A 26,027-nucleotide genomic window follows, 5' to 3' on the forward strand; every position below is an offset into this window, starting at 1 on the left:
AGCTCAAGATCCAAAAGCTTTTCTTCTACCATAATGACACGACTTTTTCTCACATTTATATTAGTTACATTATTTGTTTTTTACTTCCTCTAGTAAAACTCATCATTTTTGCCTATATTAAGAAATACTGGCTAAATGTTTGAAAGAGGACGCTGAACCTATTGCTGCAAAATGTTACCAGTTTTGTGGTAGATTGTATCAAAAAGGCTACTGCAGTATTTCTATCCCACAGGCTCTTCCATCAGCAAAAGCAGTCTGTTGCTCAGCCCTGTCCCCTGAAATGAAGCAGTATTTTGCAGCTGCATTGACTGATGGAATGCATCCTGACTTTGGTGCCTGGCTCTTTGCCTTGGGATATGGGTTTTGGGAACTTTGAGATAATAAGTAAGAAGTCTGGCTGCCCTGAAGCATCCCTGCTGGAGAGACCCCATGGAGAGAGCTCAGAGGATGCCTGAGGAGCCACAGCTGTCCCTGTCCCAGCTACTTGAGTCTTCCCAGCCCAAGTGCCAAACAGCTAAGTGATTGAGCGTTTAAGGGATTCCAGCTTCCAGCCCCAGCACCTCCGCAGCTGACTCAGTGCAGCACAGCTGTGCTGTCCCCGATGGAGCATGATCCAGGTTACAAATTCTTGAACAGTAAGTTCTCTCTCTCTCTCTCTCTCTTGTTTTTTAAACCACAACTTTTGAAGCGGTTTGTTACAGAGCAATAGAAAATCAGAATTAGTCTAGTTCAAATGGTGTATGTGTGCGATTCTCAACTGTCTTTGATAATTAAGAGCTGGCTATATATTCAGATAGTAGAATTGGGATAGTGTTTCCATTGATAACAGGTTAGCTCAGGTGTGCACATGCAGTCTTGACATGACCAATGATTTGGGTGTAATTCCCACAAAGGCCAGTTCACTTTTCCCTGCTCCGTGACTTAACTATTTGATTGTCTCATAGACGTCTGCTTGCAATTATGAGAGCATGAAGAATCCTTGCAGCCATTAGGAAATGGGCACCAGGCTTCTCTGCTGAGTATGGGAGCGATGGAGGCTGTGAAGAGAACTCCCTGAACAAAAACATACTGTTGGGTCCATCAAGGACCAGGCTTCTGATAGACTGGTCATACGAGAAATGAGGATAAGTAGCCTGGAGCAGATGGGGTTGTAGTGGGGTAGTAAGGATGAAACTCTGGAAGAAAGATCGATGGCAACGGTAACGGATGTGGCAGGCACTGGTTGTGTGGGATGTATGGTGAACAGCAGTAGACAGACAGCGTGACTCACTGAGCTAAGGATCAGACGTATCCCCGTTGCCCTGTATGGACGTCATGGTACTGAGTAAAGGGTGCACCCTGCAGAATTAGATATTTCTTCTTTCTGGCTCCTTCGCTTGGTACACTTATAATTATCTCTTGAGCCAAAAAGCTCCAATTTAATGTCCAGCTGCAAAATTTTGTATTCAGCTGCATGATATCACAGCATCTTTTTCCCCTTTTCTAAAAAATGAGGCTGAGGATACTAGTGGTGAACAGGACAAGGAGAACAAATGTTAAAACACAATGAAATCAAAATCACATTGAGATATCATCTCATGCCAGTTAGAATGGCGATCATTAAAAAATCTGGAGACAACAGATGCTGGAGAGGATGTGGAGAAATAGGAACACTTTTACACTGTTGGTGGGAGTGTAAATTAGTTCAACCACTGTGGAAGACAGTGTGGCGATTCCTCCAGGACCTAGAAATAGAAATTCCATTTGACCCAGAAGTCCCATTACTGGGTATTATAAATCACCAAAGGATTATAAATCACTCTATTATAAAGACACATGCACATGTATGTTCATTGCGGCACTGTTTACAATAGCAAAGACCTGGAACCAACCCAAATACCCACCAAGGATAGATTGGATAAAGAAAATGTGGCACATATGCACCATGGGATACTATGCAGCCATAAAAAATGATGAGTGTCCTTTGTAGGGACACGGATGAATCTGGAAACCATCATTCTCAGCAAACTGACACAAGAATAGAAAATCAAACACTGCATGTTCTCACTCATAGGCTGGTGTTGAACAATGAGAACACATGGACACAGGGAGGCAAGCATCACACACTGAGGTCTGTTGGAGGGGACTAGGGGAGGGACAGTGTGGGGTGGGGAGGTTGGGGAGAGGTAACATGGGGAGAAATGCCAGATACAGGTGATGCGGATGGAGGCAGCAAACCACATTGCTATGTGTGTACCTATGCAACAGTCCTGCATGACCTGCACATGTACCCCAGAACCTAAAGTACAAAAAAAAAAAAACAATGACGGCAATACAATACTGTACACATAGAAGGGGTTGTTTCTAAACCATTTGCGTGAGTGTGAGTTACCTTTGCATTGGTTAATCAGTTTATTTTGCTGCCCTAAAATAATTCTTCATTCCATCTTTGATTGTCCCAGGCCAAGGTCTCATCTCAACTGCTAGCCCATTGCTAAGCTTTTCACTGCCTCGGCCTCCTGCCTCCCGTTCACTCACCTTCATCTGCTTCCAGAAGTACTCCCGAAAAGTCCTACATGATCTGCACGTTGCCATGTGCAAAGGTTTGTTCTCAGCCATCTTTCTCCTTGCCATCCTCTGGGCCCACCAGTGGCATTTGCCAGTCTCTGCATGTGAATCGCTCTCCTTCCCCGGTTTGGACAAAGTGTGCTGGTCTCGTTCTTCCCACCCCCACCCCCACCCCACTTGGCATTCTCCTCAATCCTCTTGTCTGCCTCATGCTGCTTCCCCACGGGTCCTCGTCATCCTGGGATTCTCTTTTCTCCAATTTTTCTTTTTCATGGGTGCTCTGTCCACACCCACTTTTCAGCTTTTAATCCCAAAGAGACACCTGATTTCACATCTCTAGCTCAAAGCACCACATGCACATCCCACTGCCCACGGTAACAGCCTCCCGGCAATCACCATCAGCACGGGAACTTCCCATGTCCAAAACCGAGTGGATTTTCCTTGCTGGAAAAGCTTTTCCTCTTTCTCATGGATGAGTTTCCACGGCTGGACTCCTGGTTGCCTAGGCTCACACCTCAGAGGGATCTTTAGGTGTCTCCATCCTTCACTGAGTAGTAGCCAAGGGCTACTCATTTTATATCTACATTATATCACATTAGTTTTATTTCTCTTGCCTGTCATTCTTTTAGTGCAGATTCATGTGTTTTTGAATCATGGCTGTCAGACCTTCATGTTCCTAAAAATCACCTTTTGATAATGTAGATTCTAATGTGGGACCCAATATTCTGCATTTCTAGTGAGCTGCCAGGCAATGTTGATGCTGCTAATCCCTGAACTACACTTTAAGTAATGAGTTTCTAGGTTAATTACTACAGCAGTCTCAGAAGTGATTCTCCCTCAACCAGTGGTTCTAAACATAAGGACCCCAGACAAGCAACATTAACATTGCTTGGAAACTTGTTGGAAATGCAAACTCTTGGCCAGTTCCAGCCCTACCCAATCAGAAACTCTTTGAATAAGCCATCCAGCTGATGTACTCCAGGTGATTCTAACGTATGCCGAAGTCTGAAACTCGCTGATGTATATCTTACCTTTACAACCATCACACACACCCACACCCCAGAATCTTTGCAACAATGTTGTAAATTTCCTTTTTTGTAGTGTTTCTGTCATATGACTTTCTTCTTTTTGTCTGTGTATCTATTTATGTATTGATTTTTAGACACAGGATCTCACTATGTTGCTTAGTCTGGTCTCCACCTTCTGGACTCAAGCAATCTCTCACCTCAGCCTCCCCAGTAACTGGGACTAAAGGCACGCGCCACCACACATGTCAAAATACAGCTTTCGAGGGCCTCAGACTTTGTCCCCAGCAGACTCCTCTCGCTCTCTATCCTCCTCCTGTTCCTAATTTTAGAGTGAAACTGGCTGCATGTTGTCCTCTGTTCACTCCCCGTCCTTCCTCCACCTTGGCCTTCACTTGCTTCTTCTTCCTGAAGCGGCCCCATTGCTGCTCATTGGAAGCCTCTCCGCGCCTTAGGCTCTTGCCAAATGCCATCTCTGCTGTCTCGTATTTCTCAGGTCACTCAGCTAGGAGCGCATCTTTTTCCTTCCTTGTACGCAGTCGTGGTTGGCATATCGTGCATTGCGCTAGCGTAGTGGTTCTCAGCTGGGGCTGATTTTGCCCCCCGGGGACATTTGCTTATTCCTGGAGATGGCTGAGATTGTCACAGCTGCAAGTGCTGGTGCTATAAGCATCAAGTGGGTAGAGGCCAGGGCTGCTGATAAATATCCTTGAATGCATAGGCAAGCATCTCACACCACCCGCAAACAAATGATTATTCAGCACAAAACGTCAGTAGTGCACTGGTCGGAAGCCCTGCGGCAGAGCTTTACGTGCATCTTCCATTTTCCCCATGAGATTGTTGTCAGCACCACCCTGGGGCTGTCTTCATCACGCAGGCAAGTTCCGGTACATAGAACCAGGTCCGTAAAAGGCTTGTCTTCGTTTTATTGAGAAACTGAGCAACCTACTATTGTAAAGTTTAAAAATGTGTGATCAGTGCTTGCTTATGTGGTTATTATTGAAGTCTATGTCAAGAATTCCGTTGTCTTACTAAGACCTGAACTTGACTTAAAACTCCACTTTCATTATTACCTAGTGCGCGTAGGGAGTCGGGGGTGGGTCTTATTTCTTCTTTATCCTTCATGGCCAATGAGGCTTTAGGTGCAGATAAGTTACTGATGATGGAACTGATGCAGAGACGAAGGGTCAAGTGCCTGCTTTGCTAGTTTGGAACTGGGTACTTGCAACAGGGGCTGCATTAGAAAGCTTCTGTCTGGAAAACCCATGCTTGGGTGTGTTCTAGTTGTTGTGTGCAAACACTGGAGGTCTTGGTCTCTTTGCTTTGTACGGCCAAGCCTGTGGAGGACACCGAGAAGTCTCATTGCTGCGTATCTACTGTCTTGCGATGAGGTGGTGTGCCTGAGGCTCTCTTGCCCACAGGGACCTCTCTGCAGGACAGAGACCAGCACACTTGAATGTAGCTTGTGATCTGAAATGCACCACGGGAAGGGAACTGATTCCGAGAGCCGAACCAGGCTTTGGTGACTCACAAGTCCAGTTTTCTTATTAAGCACTTTGGTACTAGTTCATCTGTATGAGTCCCTTGGGGCAAACTGAACTCAGAAATTTTCAGATTTTAGAAGATAATCTGGGTGTGCACCACACACTCCATAACACGCTCGGTAGAGTCTGGGAAGGACCTGGTAGTCAAATGCACTGTGTGTGAGAAATATCGAAGGAGTCTCACGAGGTGGGAGAAACAGACCATTCATTTCAGGTCAGGTTTTGCTACCAAGTGCATTACAAAGTGTTTTTTTGGTGTTGGAGACTTGGGGATTTTAGAGAGACCCAGGGATACAAGGCTGATGATAGGAAGATCAGTTTGGTCTTGATGAGATGGTTGCCCAGCATGAGTTTCTATTATAATCTTGTTTCAATCACACTGTAGAATTGAAATGTCAGGTGGGGAGCGGAGCCATGGGGCCTTCCAGGAAACGTGGCTGTGGAAAATCCTGCCACGTGTTAGTGGTCTCTGGCATGTCAGCAGTCTCCAGCCTGCGACGTGCAGATCTCTAAAGCACACTCTGGGCTCCCTGATTGCTGGCTTATTTCTTTCTCTTTGTCACACAGAGCTTCCTTTGGTCTTGAGATAAAGGTCAGGTTTCTGTGAACCGACTGGCTGCAGCCTTTCTTCTCCTGCCATCTGAGGTGGAGGTGAGCTGAGGCGCCTGGAGTGTCCTATTTGGTGGGTAAGAGACCCCAACAGCCTGGATGAACACTTTTGTAAACAGCATTTTGTCAGACCAGAGCCATGTTCATTTCCCCGTTGCCATGTGAGTGAGAACACTGAGTCTTCAGTCAAACCTCATTTCTCAGGGGCACAGTTCTCAGAGACGAAGGGGACAGTAGCAAACACTGAAAAGGAGCTGAAGAGAAACAAGACATACCAAATACACTGAGGATTTTTTGTTTTTTTCTAATGAGTTTAAACAGTGCTTTTTTTAAACAGCAACTTTCCATAATGCACGAATCTTATTACTATGAAATGGGTCATCATTGGTTAAACTTCACTTAGGTTAGCTCCAAGTATGACGTGACATCTATGTCACCCTGATTCTTATAAACCTGTTATTTGATTGTCTAATGCATGACTCTTAGTGAGGATCATAGCATGAATGTGTGATAATAAAAAGATCATGTCATTGTTATCCCTAGCGGTGCAGTTTCAGTGTTCCTTCATCAGTCCCTGGTGATCTACACTCTCGAGTTAAAAAAAAAAGGGGGGGTCTGGATTTTACATCCTATTAAGTGCATTGGGTGTTTTATGGTCTACCATAGGGACCGAACAGAAAAAGAAATTTCCTCGTTTCCCCACTTTCCTCTGAAAAACACTATTCCCATCTCTGCAGGAAAATCCAGGCTCTAGAGGCTCTTGTAGATGCAAGACACAGCCACTTGGGGGAGGGGGCCTTACTTGGTCACTTTAGGACAATGAAAGCCAAAACAAAGGTTTCTTGTCACTTGGGGCTTTTATCCAGTACATCCCACATTACAAACGATAAATCACTGGCTGACCCACCTTCTTTGCCAAGGGAACCTGTTGGGGCTTTAGGCTAATTCATAGTTCAAGTAAGACCCTCATCTATCGACTTATCTACCTATCATCTATCTATCTATCCCTCCACCATCTATCATCTGTCTGTAGCTATCTGGCATCTATTTATCATCTCTCTTTCTGTCTACATCTATCCTCAATCTATTTGTGTATGTGCATAAAAAGGAACAAAGGACTGGCTTGAATAACGTCACTTTTAAATTTTTCCCGCTAACTCTACTTCTGATGCCAGAGGCTCCTAGCTGAGTCAATTAATCACAGCCTGGCACAATGTGCTCTCAAACAATTATGGGAAGCAGACATCCTTGGTCTTCAAGAGTCACAAATGTAGGGCATGCATTGAGACTCAAAAATCATAAAGAAAACATAAAGTTTCTCCTAGGAGGAGGACTTTCATAGCACATTAATTCCACTGCACAACTCCAACCGGAGAATGAGTCCTATTGCTTCCTTCTGGAAAGGTGAAGCCAGCTATTACATTACAGGAAGTCATGTCCATGTCACATGCTCTTTACTGTTGCGTCATGTGATACAGACCAAGTGGAAACCCTGCCTCTGGTGCACTATGTTCCTCTCTCTTTAGAGGAGCTGGAGCATTCCTGTGAGGGAACCCAGAACTATATGTCCAACTCGTACATAATTTGTAGGAAAATTCATACATACATTTCTGTGTACTGCTCTATTCTGAAAGTTAACTTTTCATTTCCAAAACTATGCATGAATCGAGTATCATTTGATTGTTGTTAAATTTGGAGAAAGCACCATTTACTTGAGACTTTGAGCTGAATTAAACTATGTAGAGTGAAGGGAAGCCAGTTTTAAAGGACGATGGCAGCCAATTTCTTTTGTTACTTATGTTTTTATTTTTTCCAAGAACAGTTAACATTTACTAGGCACCTATTGGCCTCAGTCACTTGCATCTAAAGAGCAAAGCTAATTTACCCACGGCCCATGTTCTTTTAAATGGTTAGCCTTATTTCTTACCTCTGTTAACCACTATTCTAGCGTTAGCTCCAAGTTCAGTTTTAATAATCTATTCCATAGTTGTCTACTGCTCCCTGCCACATGAACAAAAAGTCTGGGGGAATAAGGCGAGCAGTTTACATTTTCTGTGGATACTTCAAGTAATCGGCCCCAAAGTGAAATTGAGTTGGCCATGGTTTATTGTGTTCTGAGGGGATAAAACGTGTAAGGAAACGACCTGTAGAAAGAGTTGATATCCAAGTATGTGTGAATGTGTGAAAATCCTATAACTCCACTTCAACTGGCCTAATATCCTGAGTCACTAGATGGTCAGAAGAATAGATACAGTACAAAAAGAACAAACCGATGTACATTTATACTAAAAAACCAAAAACAAAGTTTGTACAAGATGAACAGCAAATGAAATAGCTTCTATCAAAATAAAATCTCACACAGGTCATTTTCCTAGTACGTGGACATACATACACCCACACACGCACAGACACACAAGCAAGAATGTGTATTTTGTAAGATATAGGTCCTTGGAAATAGACATTCTTAGCAAGTATGGATGACAGATCAATTGTAATTTATTTTCTTGTAACACTGTATCATCATAAAGAAAACTGGTATAAATGAAAAAATCTATTTCAAATATCTACATCTAAAATTTTAGGCAGTGAAAAAGCACTTTGTTGACAAGGAGTGTGGAATGATGTATGTTAATTGTCAGAAACTGCTGAATGCCTTGTTTAGTCGCCACAAACAAATTCACATATCAGAACGAACAATACTGCTAAATATTCCTTTTTTCCTGCTTTTTTTTTTTTTTTTTTTTTGTTAAAACATACTGGGAGAAAGTAAAGAAAAACTGGAAATCCATACATCTTTCAAAAGTCTGAAATTGAAGCAATATTTAGAACCATAGATGAGGAAACACGGCGGCATTGGTGTAATATACACAACGCGCTTTTCTTCTTTAATCTGTAATGTACATCAAATACTTTACAACAATGCATTAACAAAAGGCAAGAAACATCTTGCTGTACAGAGGAACCCCAATGCAACTTGAAGCCTAGAGTCACAACGGATGAAGAGAGTAAACAAAGCGTGAGAAGCCGTCCCCCATACAGTGTGTAAACTATTCTGTGTCTTGTGCTTAATGATAACCCTCACGCCCCACTGGCCCGAATGCCTCGTCTCTCCTCCCATCAGCCACGTTCAATACAAAGCCCTTCTCATTACTCTACAGCTCACACTAGAAAGGTGCTACCCACTGTTGTATTTAGGATCGCTTTAGCGTTCTACTGATTTCCAAGTTAACCTGCGATTCATTTAGCTTTCTAAAATAGCTCTTAATATGTCCTTACTGGTTATCACAGCCTTCCTATGGAACAGGCTTTAACAAACTAAATTTGCAGGAGAAAAAAATAAAACAGAAAGAAATGTCTTGTGGTTATGCATGCACATGCACTGTTCCCGGAGCGCCTGTGCCCCGCTCCTCACACCCAGGAGTCGGGGGAGGCCGGGTAGTGGCTCGTTTCATAGTTCAGTTCACTGTAGGGACGGGCAGCTGAGTAGAAGTCAACGTAGTTGCCGGTGGACTTGAGCCCCAGGTGCATGGTGTACTCGCTGGCGGGAGGGCGATGGTGGACCTGGTCCTCGAAGAAGGACTCGTCGTAATTTCTCGTGGAATTCTGAAACGGCTGGTAGGTCTCATAATCTTTTCTGCTGGGCTCCTGTGGGACTGGCTGTGCTGAAACCTGAATGGGAATGAAGAGCCACACTGGGTTACTTGGTTTCCCTCGACTCAACCTCCCTCTTGCCCCGGGACCTGACTTCTCCTTCAAAGAAGAGGCTGTGTGCATCCAGGCATTCACACTGCAGCACTGCTCCTCCAAAACTGCCGACTGCCATTGGCTTTCCTTTTGAAAACTGGCTCCTATGTCCATGTGCTATCATCATTCTACATAATCTTTATCATTATTGTGGCAAAATATACATAACATAAAACTGCCTGCTTTAAGACATTTTGAAGCATAAGATTAATTAGGTGGTATGAAGTACATTCACAGTGCTGTGCAACCATCACCACGATCTTTTTTAATCATCCCAAACAGAAACTCTGTGCCCATTAAACGTAATTCTTCACGCCCTCTCTCCCAGCCCATGGCAAGCACCATTCTACTTTCTGTCTCTAGAAGTCTGCCTAATATAGGGGCTGCATAGAGTGTTTGTGTGACTGGCTTCCTTCACTAAGTATCATGCTTGCGTGGTCCATCCATGGTGTTGCATATGTCAGACCTTTATCTGTTTTTGTGGCTGAGTAATATTCCACTGCATGATGTGCACTGCTCTCCTGATGAGTGCACTGAAGGCCATGACTTTGCCACAATGCAATACATCAATGTAGCAAAATTCCACTTGCACCCCATGATTGTGTCCATATAAAAATAAAACATTCCATGGTAGGCATAGACCACATTTTATTTATCCATTCATCCATTGATGAATACCTGGGTTATTTCTACCTTTCAGCTGCTGTAAATAATGTTGCAATAGGCACTGTTTATAATAGGAAGGACTTGGAACCAACCAAAATGCCCGTCAATCATAGACCGGATAAAGAAAATGTGGCACATATACACCATGGAATACTATGCAGCCATAAAAAAGGATGAGTTCATGTCCTTTGCAGGGACATGGACGAAGCTGGAAACCATCATCCTCAGCAAACTGACACAAGAACAGAAAACCAAACACCGCATGTTCTCACTCATAAGTGGGTGTTGAACAATGAGAACACATGGACACAAGGAGGGGAATATCACACACCAGGGCCTGTTGGGGGGTGGGGGGCTAGGGGAGGGATAGCAGGGGGTGGGTGGATTGGAGAGAGATAACGGGGGGATAGATGCAGCAAACCACCCTGGCACGTGTATACCTATGCAACAAATCTGCATATCTGCACATGGACCCCAGAACTTAAAGTATAACAACAGCAACAAAACAATGTTGCAATAAACATTGTGCATTAGTACCTGTTCTAGTCCCTGGGGTCCCTATTCAAGCACCCGCCCCTGAAATGAGCAGAACCTCCCAAGGTGTAGGGTGATGGTAACCCTACAGCAAGTGCATACCAGGATGCACGAATCTCTGCAAATGTGCAGTAACTGGGGAGGAGGTCTGCTGTGAATTATAAAACACTCTTAAAGAAATATTGTTTGATCACTTTTGGGTGAACTCAGTAATTCCCTATTAATTTAACTAAGGTTCAGCATGGAAACCTCCTCTAGAAAGTGGTCTTAGTTAATAGATAATGATTTGTAATTAGCACGTTGTGTGTAAATGAATGCATTTAATGGCTTGCGCATAATTCTTCTCTCAAGTAAGTGAAACTCCCTCTTATATATGTCATTGATTTACACTAGTAATCGACCTGATCTTCAAAGGAAGTGGTGAACTTCATCACAGCAGCTGTCTGGGATGTCCCACGTGTCTAGTTAGTGGTGGCTGAATGAATGAGGTTTCTGTCTACCTGCAAAAGTCAAAAAGTCCATAGAGCGTAAACCTTTTTTAGCCTGAGAGCTAACAAAGGATGAGAGGAATATTTGGAATAAATGTGCAACATGTGCAATTAAATACTGCTAAGTCTGGGTCTCCCAGACTGCGTTGCTAGGTTGGGGTGCCCTTTGCTATTCTGTGAAGAGCGCTGCTTGTGCTTTGCTGAACTTCACTCCAACACAGGCCTGCTTTCCAAGTACAAGACATGCAAAGTCTCAGAATCTAGAGGTTTGGAAAAATTACACAGGGAAGGAACTAGATTTGCTGTGCTTTTAGTTCAGCAGGCACCCTATTCAATATTTAGCAAATTCTTTAATACTCCAGTAGTCATAAATATTTATATGTGTGTTTGTGTGTCTACATCAATATCTATAATCTATCATCTGTCTGTCTTCCTATGCACCCACCAATTCATCCATCCGTCCATCCCTCTATCAAACTCTCACCTTATAGATGAGAAAACCGAAGCACGGAGAAGTTAAGAAGCTTCTCCAAAATGTCATAGCTAGTGGTGGTGTGAGCTGGAACTGGAACACACGGCTGTCTGACCCTAAAACCCAGGTGCTCTACCAAGCTAGCCCAGTCCCATCAGAGTCAGGGTGGCCAAATCTCGGAGGACAGGCCTCAAGGAGCTGACTCCAGGCTCTAAGATAAGAAAAAATGTTGGTGGACAAAGGAGACTGAGAAGCGGTGTGTTTTCTTATGCTGATTTTGGGGGGCAGGGGAGGCAGTGCAGGGGACAGGGACATGTTCGGGGAAGTCACTCACAAGGCTTATGGGTCTCCTCCAGAGTGACTTCTGCTTTCATTTTTTTTTTCTTTTGAACAACCTCGTTCAAATTTTCTTTACTGCTGTCATGTTCTCTCTGGTTGGTGAACATTTTGGAGCTGGGCGTCAGTTTTTTGAGCCTTTTACCTCAGAGAATTAACTTCTTCCATTCATCTGTACTGTTCATAAAGTCCCTCCTCAATCACTTCTGAGGTTTGGTGCCCAAGAGTGTGTACAAATGAACTGTCACAGGTGGCATGTGAGGCTGCTGAACCTGGGGGGTGCTGAATTTGCTCACTAGTCTTGGGGTTTGGACGTTTGCTGGTGAAACACATCTGCGGTGGAGGAATATTGGCTGCATTTTAAACTTTAAGGGATTATCTGACAGTGTCGAAAATCTGGCTGATGAAATGACCCCTGTAAAAGCCCTTCCCACAGAAGAGCTAAAAATAAATGCATTAAAAGTTGCAAAGTTTGCATCAGTCAGATTTGGATGAGGGAAGTAGAATGATTCCCTGATAGAGCCGTGGGGATTTCTGAATCTGGCTGTCTGTCATGGTCTAGAGGAGCCCAGAAACACCGAAGCCTGAAGCGTTTGCCTGCTTTGCCTTAATGCTGCATCTTGTTTTAGAAAGGGGTTGTGACCAGCAGCTCTCTCCAGGGTTGATATGCCCACACTCTCTGTGCTCTGTCCTGTGGCTTCTGTTTCTACCAAGTCATCTTTGCTGAACTTTTTCCTCAATAGTAGAATGTTCACTCTGAATTATGAAGGATAGTGTCATGACACCTTCCAACTCTGTTAGCATAATGACAAAAGACTTCGGGTTTATTCCTTAACGAATTTGGCAGCAAACTGGATTTATTTTGAACACGAGGGAACTAGCAGCCCAGTACAGATCTTCCAACTTTTCCATGTCAGGAAGGCTAAAGACTCAGAGTGATCATAGAAAATGAAGGAGGCCAGACGTTACGTATCAGTGGTTCTCAAAGCATGATCCCCACACCAGCAGCATCAGCATCACCTGGCAACTTGTTAGAAATGCCGATGACTGGGCTCCACTCCGGACCCACTGAATCAGGGCCTCTGGGGTTGGGCCCCAGCAATCTGTACTTTAGTAGCCCTTTGGGGAATTCTGGCTCATGCTCCAATTTGAGAACCACCAGCACAGAAGTGAAAAAATGGGACAGGAAGACAGAAGAACTAGGTGGAGTGATTGCCTCTTCCTGGCTGGGGGACTGAAGGAAACAGGTATCCTCCTTGAATTTCACCTTCCTCATTTCTGCAGACAATTACCACTGGCCTGCTCATGTGACAGTGGGACTGAGGACACCAGGAAGGACCTCAAGATGCTGGTTTTGTTGTCATCAGTTATCATTTAAGTATTGGTCATCAAAACAGCAACCTTTGTTTCTAGTTCCTGAACAAAAATCCCGTTGTCAGCCACATAGAGTCCACTCAATATGGTATTTCACTTTATAAATATGGGATGGACTGGTAAAAACACGAAAGGAGTTTTAGAAAGTATGCATAGCTAAGTCTTTTTTTTTCCTTTTTGAGACAGGGTCTCACTTTGTCACCCAGGCTGGAATGCAGTGGTGCAATCATGGCTCACTGTAGCCTCTACCTTCCAGGTTCAAGCCATCCTCCTGCCTCAGCATCCCAGGCAGCTGGGATTACAGGCATGCACCACCATGCCCAGCTAAATTTTATAGTTTTTGTAGACACATGGTTCTGCTATGTTCCCCAGGCTGGTCTTGAACTACTGAGTTCGAGCTCTCTGCCTGCCTCCGCCTCCCAAAATGCTGGGATTACAGGCATTAGCCACTGCATCCAGTCAGTTAAGTCTTAAAGTGGTGTCTGTAACCCGTTGACCTCAGACAGTCAAACCAAAGATCACAAACTGTGTTTTACACTATTGATTGTTTCTTCTAGGAGTCTTTAAGCTCAGAGTTCACTGAAAATGTGCCTGGGTTCCAGATGGTCACAGGAGCAGCACCCACATGTGGTCTGGTCATATGTCCAGTGCAGGTGCCTCTTTCTCAGCTCTCTTTGTCTTTTGTCTTATCTTGTAGATCTACTTGGAACTGATTTCCCTCCATGAATCGCTTCCCCATAAGCTCAGTCACTATCCAGTGTGAAGCCCCCGAGACCTGGCTGGTGACGGAGCCACCCAGGAGACAAGAGTGCTCAGCAGAGGACAAGCTTCAATCTTAGACTGACCAAACCCTGGAGCATTCCTCCTGGTGAAACTGTTCCAGGTGTGAAGTTCTGGGGTAACTTCTGGCCCAGGGAAGCTCCCAGCCTGGAAGCATTTCATCTAGAATGGTTGGCCACACCTGTATGGCCAGAGAATCCAAGTCAGGGACACTGTTTATGAGTCCGCTCTAGGACTCCTGACCATGAAAACGTGTCTTTTGAAGGGTTAGGATGGTTGCACTATTGAGTCCCCAAGAGAGAAAGCTGCACGTAAAGACAAGGTTTGTTCCTATGACATAGTGCAAAATACGTAAAATGCTTTCTTTTCTTCTCTCCAAGTTCACTGAGTGTCATTATGATCTCCTTGGAAATACTTCTGGGGGAAAAAAACACCCTCTCTCTGGTGGACATTTAAAAATGCCGTTAGATGTTAGGCTAAGATAGAAAGATCCAATCATCCATTTCCCTTGGCTGGTCCCTCTCAGGGAAAGATGGTGGTCCTGAGCTACGAAGACAGGACGCAGCTCTGCTGGGGCCTGCCTGCAACACCTCGGTGCTAACAAGAGGTGCGGAGCTTGCTCTCCCTCCAGGATGGATTTTAGAAACATTCGCCTCAGACCCGGTGGCCTTGGTGAAGACCCTTGGCCTCCACTGTGAGACCGAGTCAAGCACATTCTGGGGACCTCTGGGAGAAAGGCTATGGCTAGGTGGTGTTCACCTCACAGCAAGGATGCCATCTTAGCACATTAATTCTCGTTTGCTTCAATGCTCAGGATCTGCTTAGGTAAAAAGAATGTGCCCCTTAGAGTCAGTATGGACCATCCTCTAAATCTAGATGGCAAGCAGTCTTTTGGAACCTACTGCAGCCACTCTGTGAGATGTCAAAGACCCCTGGCCACCTCAGGGCCTTTCTTCAATGCCAGTGACAGCAGGACTCCCGGGAGGGGAAGGTTGGTGCAGAGGGAGCTGGTTCTGCTGAGGACTTCTCTCTACCTGGGGCAATTCAAGACAAATCTCACACTCTTGGCTGCAAAATCGCAAGGATCTATTACAACCTGACAAGAATCTGTAATAATTGGCAATAGTCTGCTTACAGTACATCCCGAATTTCACATTTGCCACAAGAAGCCTGGTGTATTTCCATAAATGAAGTTGGCATTTCTAATACATTTTGTTTCTGTTTGCCTTTATGTGTGGGGAGGCAAGTCGGCATGTGAATAGTTGGGACCTCCCTGGTGACCTGGTGTCTACAGCTCATGACCCTGTTTATTTAGTCATTGACTTCTTTGCTTTTAGTAAATACTAGAATGGAGAGGAGGCTGATTAGATAATAGCAACACATCAAATAGGCTGTGGGGGCCAAGCCATTCACCAGGAGGGTCACAGACAACACCATATGTCTTCCAGAATGCTGCACATGGACTGGGATGATGCCCAACGCGGGAAGGAGAGATGGATGAAGTTTCTGATCAATGAAGGGGAACAGATTGTGTCTTCTGGCTTTTATAGTTCCCGCAGAGCCAGGGAAAATGAGCCTTCAATAACTGTTTGCTGAATAACACACACACACACACACACACACACACACACACACACACACACAGTCTCTCTCTCTCTCTCTCTCTCAGATTGGTTCCTTAAGAATTTACTGTTCAGTGCTCCTCAAACCTGAATGTGCACACAAGGGCATCTAATTAAAATGCAACTGTGCTACAACAAATCTTGGGCAGGTTAGGGTTAGGAGCCAGAGAAGGCTCTCTCCTGTATTTTTTTTTGAGATGGAGTTTCACTCTTGTTACCCAGGCTGGAGTGCAATGGCGTGATCTCGGCTCACCGCAACCTCCGCCTCCTGGGTTCAGGCAATTCTCCTGCCTCAGCCTCCTAAGTAGCTGGGATTACAGGCACGCACCACCATGCCCAGCTAATTTTTTGTATTTTTAGTAGAGACGGGGTTTCACCATGTTGACCAGGATGGTCTCAATCTCTTGACCTCGTGATCCACCCACCTCGGCCTCCCAAAGTGCTGGGATTACAGGCGTGAGCCACCGCGCCTGGCTTCTCTCCTGTATTTCTAACAAGATTCCGGGTAATGTTGGTGCTGCTGGTTCTCCAACTAGACTTTGAGTAGCGAGACACTACAATGCATTTCATTCACTGCAGAATAATAGAACTTACTTATGTGTTCTGTCTTTTTCAAGCTCTCTATTGAGCTTGCTGTGTCTCCTTTATTGGTAGCGACTGTGTATAATGAGTGCTTCCTTCCTCATGCATTTGCAGGGTTACCGGAGCGACTCGATCTCCGTCCAGTAATTACACAATTCCTATTTAGTAACAACATCTTACATTTGTCAATTTGGGGCTTTCTTTTAGCTTTGCACCATAGTAAAATACTTGCTTTCTGCAGCAGATCAAGCACGAGGTTCAAAGGTCATTTGCAAATTTGAGGCTGTTCTGCCGAGTCCAATACACACACACACACACACCCCACACGCTGCAAGAGGCGTGAGGAGAGGGCCTCAGGGGACCTTGCCTTCTTTTTCAGTTCTTTATGTATGTTGGATGAAAACTGATGTTTAGAATTCCAGGTGATTTCACGAGTCACATTGAAAAGGAAATGCAAAGGAGGTGCATGCTCTTTACCTGGTTGTGTTTGATGTCTTCAGTGGGCGCACCATATGAATTCCTATACAAAGTTGAAATTCCAGTGTTTTGAGCTAAAAGAAAAGGAAAACAAAAGTTTAGCAAAAGAAGCAACATTCCAAATGAGGAGTGGTTGTCAGTGAGGCACGTTCTTGCCCTGACAAAGCTTGTTTTCTTGGGGACCATTCCAAGCAGAAGACATTCTTTGGCTCTGAACACTGCGTTTTACATACAGATATTAAAAAAGGAGAACAGTTATTCTAGAAAATCCCCAGTATGTCAGCTGCTTGCAATAATGTTCACATCACAGACAGGGTCAGGGCAGATGCTGCAAACAGATGGTCATTTTGTAAGTTTTATGGCCTTCTTTTCTGGTGAAAACTGGCGGGTAATAAAGGCTTGTCACCTGCACTGAAGCATGCAGGAGTCTGTATTAGCAGCTCAGCTTTTAGCTGGAGAGTGACAAGAATAGAATTTCTAATTTGAGCTCTCAGAAGTGCTTGATCATCCTTCAGACAGTTCATTTCTTACAGGCCCAAAGGATGGGCAGGGAGCATCGCCCGCATGTCCCCCACGCATCTGGAAGCCTGCGGCTTTGCAAACCTGCTAGAGGCAGGATCCCGCTCTGTTGTCTGGTCTGCCCGTGGTCTAGCTGAAAGAGATGAAGGTCTCCTCTAGTTGCCAGCAGCTTCTGAAGACCCAGAGAGGGGGCCTATTTGCCCACTTCCTTATGGGAGACCCTTGGAGCTCAAGACATCCACTCACAGGAAGGGCACAGGGCACCACTCCTCTTCCAGGTGCTGAAGGGTTATGGGTCAAGAAAGCTTTGGTAGAATGACCATATCATCTAGCAATCCCACTGCTGGGTGTATGTTCAAAAGAAAGGAAATCAGTATATCAAAAGATATCTACACTCCCATGCTTACTGCAGCACTGCTCACAGCAGCCTAGATGTGGAATCAACCCAAGTGTCCGTCAACAGATGAATGTGGCCGGGCACGGTGGCTCACACCTGTAATCCCAGCACTTTGGGAGGCCGAAGCAGGTGGTTCACGAGGTCAGGTACTCAAGACAAGCCTGGCCAACATGGTAAAACCCTGTCTCTACTTAAAAAAAAAAAAAAAAAAAAAACCTGGGTGTGGTGGCATATGCCTGTAATCCCAGCTACTCAGGAGGCTGAGGCAGAGAACTGCTTGAACCTGGGAGGCAGAGGTTGCAGTGAGCCAAGAGAGTGCCACTGCACTCCAGCTTGGGTGAAAGAGCAAGACTCTGTCTCAAAAAAAAAGTGGTATATATTTTTTTCTATTATTTTTAATTTTTTTCCTATTATTTTTAATTTTTTTGTGTTTTTTAAGGAGTTATTTTTAATTTTTAATTTAATTTTTTAAATTGTACTTTAGCTTCTGGGGTACATGTGCAGATCATGCAGGATTGTTGCATTGGTACATACATGGCAAGGTGATTTGCTACCTTCATCCCCCCATCTCCTATATTTGGTATTTCTCCCTCGTTATTCCTCCCCACCCCCCAACTGTCCCTCCCCTAGCCCCCCACAACTGACTGCAGTGTGTGATACTCCCCTCCCTGTGTCCACGTATTCTAATTGTTCAACACCTGCCTATGAGTGAGAACATGTGGTGTTTGCTTTTCTGTTCTTGTGTCAGTTTGCTGAGAATGATGGTTTCCAGATTCATCCATGTCCCTATGAAGGACACAAACTCATCCTTTTTTATGGCTCTGTAGTATTCCATGGCATATATGTGCCACGTTTTCTTTATCCAGTCTATCGTTGATGGACATTTGGGTTGGTTCCAGATCGTTACTATTTATTGTAAACAGTGCCACCATGAACATATGTGTGCATGTGTCTTTATAATAGAACAATTTATAATTCTTTGGGTATATACCCAGTATTAGGATTGCTGCGTCAAATAGTATTTCCATTTCTAGGTCCTTGAGGAATCGCCACACTGTCTTCCACAATGGTTGCACTAATTCGCACTCCTACCAGTACTGTTTGGCCTTAAAAAGAATGAAATCCTGTCACTTGCAGCAACATGGATGGAACTGGAGGTTATTTATGTTAAGTGAAATAAGCCATGCACAGAAAGACAAATATCGTATGTTCTCACACATATGTGGAAGCTAAAAAAAACTGATCTCATGAAGATGGACAGGAGAATGATGGTTACCAGAGCCTGAGAAGGATAGTTGGGAGAGAGGCGTGAGAGGGGCTGGTTAATGGGTAGAAAAACACATTTAGAAGAGAAAGGATCTCGGAGAGAGATCCAAGATGGCTGATCACTAGCAGCTCGGGCACGTAGCTCCCAGTGAAAGCGCAGAGAACGAGAGGACGCCACACTTTCAGACGAATATTTGTAGCTCACGGACCAGGAGATTCCCAGCGGAGGAGCTCCACGGGTCGCCAGAGCAACTCTTGTGGCCAGCGCGGCGGTTTTGCTGGCGCCTTAAAGCGGCAGTTCTTGGTGCAGAGTCCAGAGATTCCTGGGCAGAAAGGCACCATCAACCTTAACACCACTGTCTTGGCCGGTGCAGTGGATTCCTCAGATTTCGGCGCTGGGAATCAAAAAGTTGGACATCCACTCAGAGACCTAGTTAGAAAGTCGGTAATTACAAAGATGACAGATGGATAAATATATAATCAAGGGAAGAAAGCAGCCTAAAAAGGCAGAGAATACTCAAAATCAGAATGCCTCTCCCTCTACAGGGGATCGCAATTCCTCATCAGTAACGGAACAAGGCTTAATGGAGAACGAGTGTGTTCCAATAACAGAAGCAGGTTTCAAAATGTGGGTGATGAGAAACTTCTGTGAATTAAAAGAACTTGTTCTAACCCAATGCAAAGAAACTAAGAACCTTAAAAAAAGGTTTGACGAAATGCTAACGAGAATGGACAATTTAGAGAGGAATATAAGTGAATTGATGGAGCTGAAAAGCACAACACGAGAACTTTGCGAAGCATGCACAAGCTTAAACAGTCAAATTGATCAAGCAGAAGAAAGGATATCAGAAGTCAAGGACCAGCTCAGTGAAATGAAACGAGAAGACAAGATTGGAGAAAAAAGGATAAAAAGGAATGAGCAAAGTCTCCAGGAAATATGGGACTATGTGAAAAGACCTAATCTATGTTTGATAGGTGTACCTGAATGTGATGAAGAGAATGAATCCAAGTTGGAAAACACTCTTCAGGATATCATTCAGGAAAACTTTCCCAACCTAGCAAGGCAAGGTAATATTCAACTCCAGGTAATACAGAGAACACCACAAAGATATTCTTCAAGAAGACCAACCCCAAGGCACATAATTGCTAGATTTATTAGGGTTGAAATGAAGGAGAAAATACTAAGGGCAGCCAGAGAGAAAGGTCAGGTTACCCACAAAGGGAAATCTATCAGACTCACAGCAGATCTCTCAGCAGAAACCCTACAAGCCAGAAAAGAGTGGGGACCAATATTTAACATCCTTAAAGAAAAGAACTTTCAACCCAGAATTTCCTATCCAGCCAAACTAAGCTTTATGAGCGAAGGAAAAATTAAATCTTTTGCGAACAAACAAGTACTTAGAGAGTTCACCACCACCAGGCCTGCTTTACAAGAGCTTCTGAAAGAAGCACTATACATATAAAGGAACAACCAATATCAGCCTTTCCAAAAATATATCAAAAAGCAAAGAACATTAATACAATGAAAAATTTACATCAACTAATGGGCAAAACAGCCAGCTAGCATCAAACGCCAGTATTAAACTTATATATATTTCAATTGGATAAAAAGCCAAAACCCATCGGTATGCTGCATCCAGACCCATCTTACATGCAACAATACACAAAGACTCAAAGAGAAGGAGGAAGATTTACCAACCAGTGAGTAAAAATAAACAAATAAACAAAAAGCAGGAGATGCAATTCTCGCCTCTGATAAAGTAGACTTTAAAGCAACAAAGATCAAAAGAGGCAAAGAAGGACATTACATAATGGTAAAAGGATCAATGTAACAAGAATAGCTAACGATTCTATAGATCAACGAGATAGAAAATTAACAAGGATATTCAGGACTTGAACTCAGACCCGGAACAAGTAAACTTAATAAACATTTATAGAACTCTCCACTTCAAATACACAAAACATACATTACCACCTCACACCTATTCCAAAAGTGACTATATAATTGGAAGTAAATCACTCCTCAGTAATCGCATAGCATTTCATAGGTTTAAATGAAATATTGGTTGGCTGTTTGTTATCTTCTTCCCTTATTCCTTCCTGACTACATCATTAAGTATAATTATCAGTATACAAGAGGTTTTCAATACCCATTACTAAATTGCATTCTAGCCTGGGCAAGAAAGCAATACTCCCATTCTCTCTCCCTCTTTCTTTTCCTTTTTCCTCCTCCCCATTCTCTCTCTCTCTTTCTCTTCCTTTTTCCTCCTCCCCATTCTCTCTCTCTCTTTCTCTTCCTTTTTCCTCCTCCCCATTCTCTCTCTCTCTTTCTCTTTAAGAAAAAAAAAAAAAAAAAAAAAAGAGGCATGAGCTATCATGCCTGGCAGGCAGAACAGTTCTGAAAGCTCTGGACCCATGTTCCTAAACCTGATGGCAAAGTCCCCCACTCCCACCCTGAGTGATTCAGCTCCACAGAGGAATTGAACATCATTTAACCAGAAAATTAATCAGAGAATCTCATTCCACTGGCAAAAACAGAGTTAACTGCCAGCACCTAGTAAAAATCATTTAGTCTTTCTTTGAGCTATGTCTCTAGAATGATTCTCAAACCTTGCTGTACATGTGAATCCTGTGGAGAACTTTTGGAGGTAAAACATGCTGGAACCCCATCCATGAACCTCTGGGGTGTGGCCCAGACTCGTCAACCATTAGACCTCAGATTTTGCCCAGTTAGTATCTATGCCAGTTTAATTCTTTTTTTTTCTTAAAAAAAAAAAGAAGAGGAGAAAGGATCTAGTGTTTCATAGCACCATAGGCAACTATAATTCACAATCATTTATTTTATATTTCAGAACAACTAGAATAATGGAATTGGGGTGTTCCTAACATAAATAAACATGTTTAAGGTGACCGTATCTCAATAACCCTTATTTGATTATTATGCACTATATACTTGTATCAAAAGATCACATGTACCCCATAAATAAGTACAACTATTATGTATTCATCAATTTTTTTTAAAAAAAGCTTTGGAAAATGCTCTCTGTCTAGTGTCAGTGGGGTATAAAATGCTCTAAAACTAGGAAGGGCTTATTGTTTGCTTTCAGTATTTAAGGGATAATGAAGTGGGATCATACGCCACCTATAGGTCACAATAGAGAACGGTCAGTATAACCTCTCAAGGTCTAAGTTCACTCCACCCACGATTTTTACTTAGAGTTCATACAGCTGTGCAATAAAATCCCTCCTGGAGAATTCAGCTTAGGAAGTGAGGGCTGAGAGCCCATTTTCCATTCTAAAGACCATTCAGCTATCCCCTCTGGTTGAATGTATGTCACTCCTGTCTCTGTATTATGGTGTAAACCACAATCCCTCTCTGGACCACTGCTGCTGACTCTTCTGTGATGGCCCATCTTCCGCTCTGTCCAGCCTGATTCCTCCCTCCATCCTGTTACCAACAGCCGAATGACTTTGTTACACAGGTCGGGTTCTACCTCTTTCCCTGCTTGTAACACTCCAATGCCCTTTGCCCTGAGATGGCTCTCCACTACGGCCACGGGGCCCTGCGGAGTTTGGTTCCTGCCTAACTTCCTACCACGTTTTCCCTTCTCACCTCTTGTTAAAGGAGTCCCAGCTATGCTGACCTTCCTTCTTCAGAGCAGGCTGAACTTGTTTAGCTTCAGTGAGGTTGACCTTGCTGATCTTTCTCCCTGGAACTCGCTTCCCTCAGACTTTAAATGTCTCCTCTCGGCCCCCGTCAGGTGAAGTAACCCCTTCCACCCGCACCCCGCATCTCATTACTCTGCTCATTTTCTTCTTCCCACTCAACACGGTGCGGTATCATCTGGTTGGGAACCTGTTATACTGTTTACCTTACGTACCGTCTGCCTTCCTCTTCCAGAGCAGAAACCCCATGAGGCAGAAACAGTCTGTTCTGCTGCTGCCTCTGTGTGTATCCTCAGAGCCCGGCACAGCGCCTGGCCTCAGTGGACACCCATAGAGGAGGCGCCCTATTTGCTGAATGAATGAATGAGTAAACCTTAGATAAATCAGCCTTCAGAGCTATAAATTGCTGGCAGAAAATGTCACTTCAGGGATAAGGTGAAATCTTGTTTTTTCTGTTGCTCAGAATAAAATGCATATATATATTTAGGAACATTTGCACTATTGTAGGCTTCGTCTCCCTCTCTGTTGTGAAATCATAAACGGACACCAAGACCCTCTTATCAGAGGAATCTGAAAAGCATGAGGCAGAGTTTGCGGCTTCTGAGCCTAGGATGTTTCTGCTGGAAGTTCTTTTCCCTTACTCATTTAAAGGAGACTGTGGCCGAGACTGAACGACCTTTGCGGACACAGGAGGCAGAGGAATCCATGGAGGCTCTGCCCTCATATGACCGAGCTAACAGTGGACTCACAGAAGGATGCCTTTCTATTTTTCTAACAGCCCCTGGATACCCAATTTCCAACTGAATCAACACACTGAAAATTAGAACGCCTTTCAAAAGCATAAGAGGCCAGACGCAGTGGCTCACGCCTGTAATCCCAGCACTTTGAGAGGCCGAGGGTAGATTACTTGAACAGGAGTTCAAGACCAGCCTGGCCAACATATTGAAACCTTGTCTCTACTAAAAATTTAAAAATTATCCAGGCGTGGTGGCAGGCACCTGTAATCACAGCTCCTTGGGAGGCTGAGGCAGGAGAATTGCTTGAACTTGGGAGGTGGAGGTTACAGTGAGTTGAGATCTCACCACTGCACTCCAGCCTGGACGACACAGTGAGACTCAGTCTCAAAAATAAATAGATAAATAAAAAGCATAAGAGAGACACTGACAAAAACCAACAAGACCACTGGATGAAAGGGTATGTGGGAAGCTCAGATGGGAGGGAAAAACCTCCAGGTGAATTTAAAAGTCAGGCAGCAGAGCTGCTGGGATTATGCAACCCTTTCTTAAGGTGAACCGAACACGTGAGGTTCCCAGGCATCCAGGACTGCAAGAACTCACTGCTGAAGCCGGCATGCCTGAATGACCAGCCGACTGGATTTGTCAGGGCTCCTCAGTGGCAGAGCAACACTTAGGAGAGAGTAATTTCAAAAGGCTTCATCCAAGCTGGGAAATGAATCCAGAAAAGGAGGCCAGGGGGAGCCCAGAATAAACACCTAGATGGATCTGAACTTCTAAGAGTCGGCAGAGGAGATGATAGCTTCACCAAGGAGCTGTTTCCACTGCCAGCCCGCACAGGCTGCATTTTGAGGGTGAAGCTTCCCTTGTTTTCATAGCAGAGGGAACGTTTTCTTGGTAGGGAATGAAACAAGGAAGATGGAAGTTTTTCAGGTTATCCTTCAATGCACTGAACTTTAAGTGTCCTGTGGATTTGTTCTCAAATGAGAAAAAGCATTGCTTTTGATGTGGAGGCCACAAGAAATCTGATTTTGCACGTAAACCCTGGAATGAGTTAGCAAATGGGCATTTGCTAACATCCTGCAGGGTGGAGGTTGGAAACTCAATGTCCCCATTCCTATGTGAAAGACTGGCTTCCACCCGGCTTGGCTGGGACTTATTCATACTACTATTGAAGGTGGCAAACGGCCACCATCCTCACTTCCGCTACCCCGTCACCTCCACCACCCTCCCCACCACCACCATCTTTGTTGTGATAATAACAGCCAGTGTTTATACAGCACTGACTGGCTTGAGAGGAACTTCCCTACATACACACATTATTCAATAAAGATCTCAATGTTCTTTCTGGCTTGCGACATGATTGATCGTGTACTTCTGAATTGCATTTTTAAGTAAGTTAGAGGAAAGCTGTTGAAGCCTCTAAATAAGTTTGAAGAATTACATATACTGAAATTGTCGAGATCCCTGCCATTTTCTAAGAAGATGAAGTTATCAGAAACACTGTAGATTTTAGTTTTTATTTTACATATAGGGCACAATTATGTCCCATTGGAAGTATTTTGACATAAACACGCACACCCACACCGGAAGGCCTTTTGAATGATTCTCTTGGGCAAGGGAGTTAAAGAGAAACACTAAATAATAATAATGCAGTCAATCTCACGACTATTCTTTAATCTCAGTTTATCGTCCCAGGCAGCTGGTGATGTGGCTACCCAGGGCGATGGTAACTGCACGCTGAACGGGTCCGTTGAATGTGGTGTCACGACTTGTTCAGCATAATCAGTACAAACTAGATCCTCTGCCGAACATCCACACTCCAAGGACTCAGAGTTCCGGTTCATACCTTTCTTTATTCCAGTTCATCTATGACTGCGGCAACACGTATGGGGGAAAGCAGTGAATGTGAATAATAACCTATAGCCCACACCTTGAGTTAAGTTCCCCATTCAGGACACATTTCAGGAGCAGCGGGGAGGTGCTCCCTTGTAGGGTCTGCACGTGGAGGCAGAACATGGTCCTGGGGGCAGGGATAAGAAACATCTGTTTATTATACTTTCCTTTATGCCGCTGAGCAGAGTTGAAAACACTGCCACTGGGGTAAATGCATTTGCTATTAGAAAAATTTATCTTAGCTGTCCTGGTTGGGAAGGCATTTTCATAAATCATGTAATTTGTCTGCTGAGCTTCCCTGCAGCCTTCACCTAAATACTACCGGAGAACTCTGCCTCCTGCTCTTCACATTCCTCTCCTAAGAGGGTCTCAGCGTCTGGACTGCGCCCTTTGCACCCCAGCTTTATGAATGATCTAACCTGACCTTGTTCTATTACAGGCCTCTTCCTCATAGCCTATTTTCAGCAGGGACCCATCTCCATGATCATGTGGTAAAGAGGCTGTGAGGTCCCTGTTTACAGGTCCTCAGGGCTCTGGCAGCTCTACTTTTCAGGTATAACTCCCTCTACAGCCATAGCCCCATGTCCTGCTTCTTGGAGGAGGGGCCATCGGGGAGAGGGTGAGGTACGGAGACCTTGGAGGGGGTTGTGGATGCCTCAACAGAGGCATATACAGAGTATACAGTGACTTAAGGGTAAGCCCTGTTATCAGATGGGCTGGGCACAGCACGGCGGAGGGGGCAGAGACAG

General features: G+C 44.3%; 1 protein-coding gene and 2 long non-coding RNA genes across 11 annotated transcripts in view; 2 read left to right on the forward strand and 1 right to left on the reverse strand.

Annotated features, from left to right (window-relative positions):
• The first annotated feature begins 258 nt into the window (after positions 1-258).
• LOC105733017 (uncharacterized) lies at positions 259-6,267 on the forward strand. Its single transcript, XR_001111152.2, has 3 exons — positions 259-635; positions 2,442-2,582; positions 5,684-6,267. It is a non-coding gene; the product is annotated as an uncharacterized LOC105733017 (long non-coding RNA).
• A 1,936-nt stretch (positions 6,268-8,203) lies between these two features.
• Positions 8,204-26,027, reverse strand: part of CTNND2 (catenin delta 2) — a 935,473-nt gene continuing 917,649 nt past the window's right edge. For all 9 annotated transcript variants that reach the window (XM_021675376.2, XM_064375868.1, XM_064375870.1 and 6 more), the window contains 2 exons: positions 16,801-16,874; positions 8,204-9,394 (listed from right to left, as the gene is read on the reverse strand). In XM_021675376.2, coding sequence (XP_021531051.2) covers positions 9,134-9,394; positions 16,801-16,874 — 335 coding nt within the window. In that variant the 3' untranslated portion in view covers positions 8,204-9,133. The remainder of the gene's footprint in view (positions 9,395-16,800; positions 16,875-26,027) is intronic.
• LOC105733018 (uncharacterized) lies at positions 11,890-15,948 on the forward strand. Its single transcript, XR_001111153.2, has 3 exons — positions 11,890-13,427; positions 13,522-13,643; positions 14,037-15,948. It is a non-coding gene; the product is annotated as an uncharacterized LOC105733018 (long non-coding RNA).

This window comes from Aotus nancymaae, unplaced genomic scaffold (assembly GCF_030222135.1).
Source record: "Aotus nancymaae isolate 86718 unplaced genomic scaffold, 86718_ANA_hifiasm-v0.15.2.pri h1tg000014l, whole genome shotgun sequence".
Taxonomy (NCBI): domain Eukaryota; kingdom Metazoa; phylum Chordata; class Mammalia; order Primates; family Aotidae; genus Aotus; species Aotus nancymaae.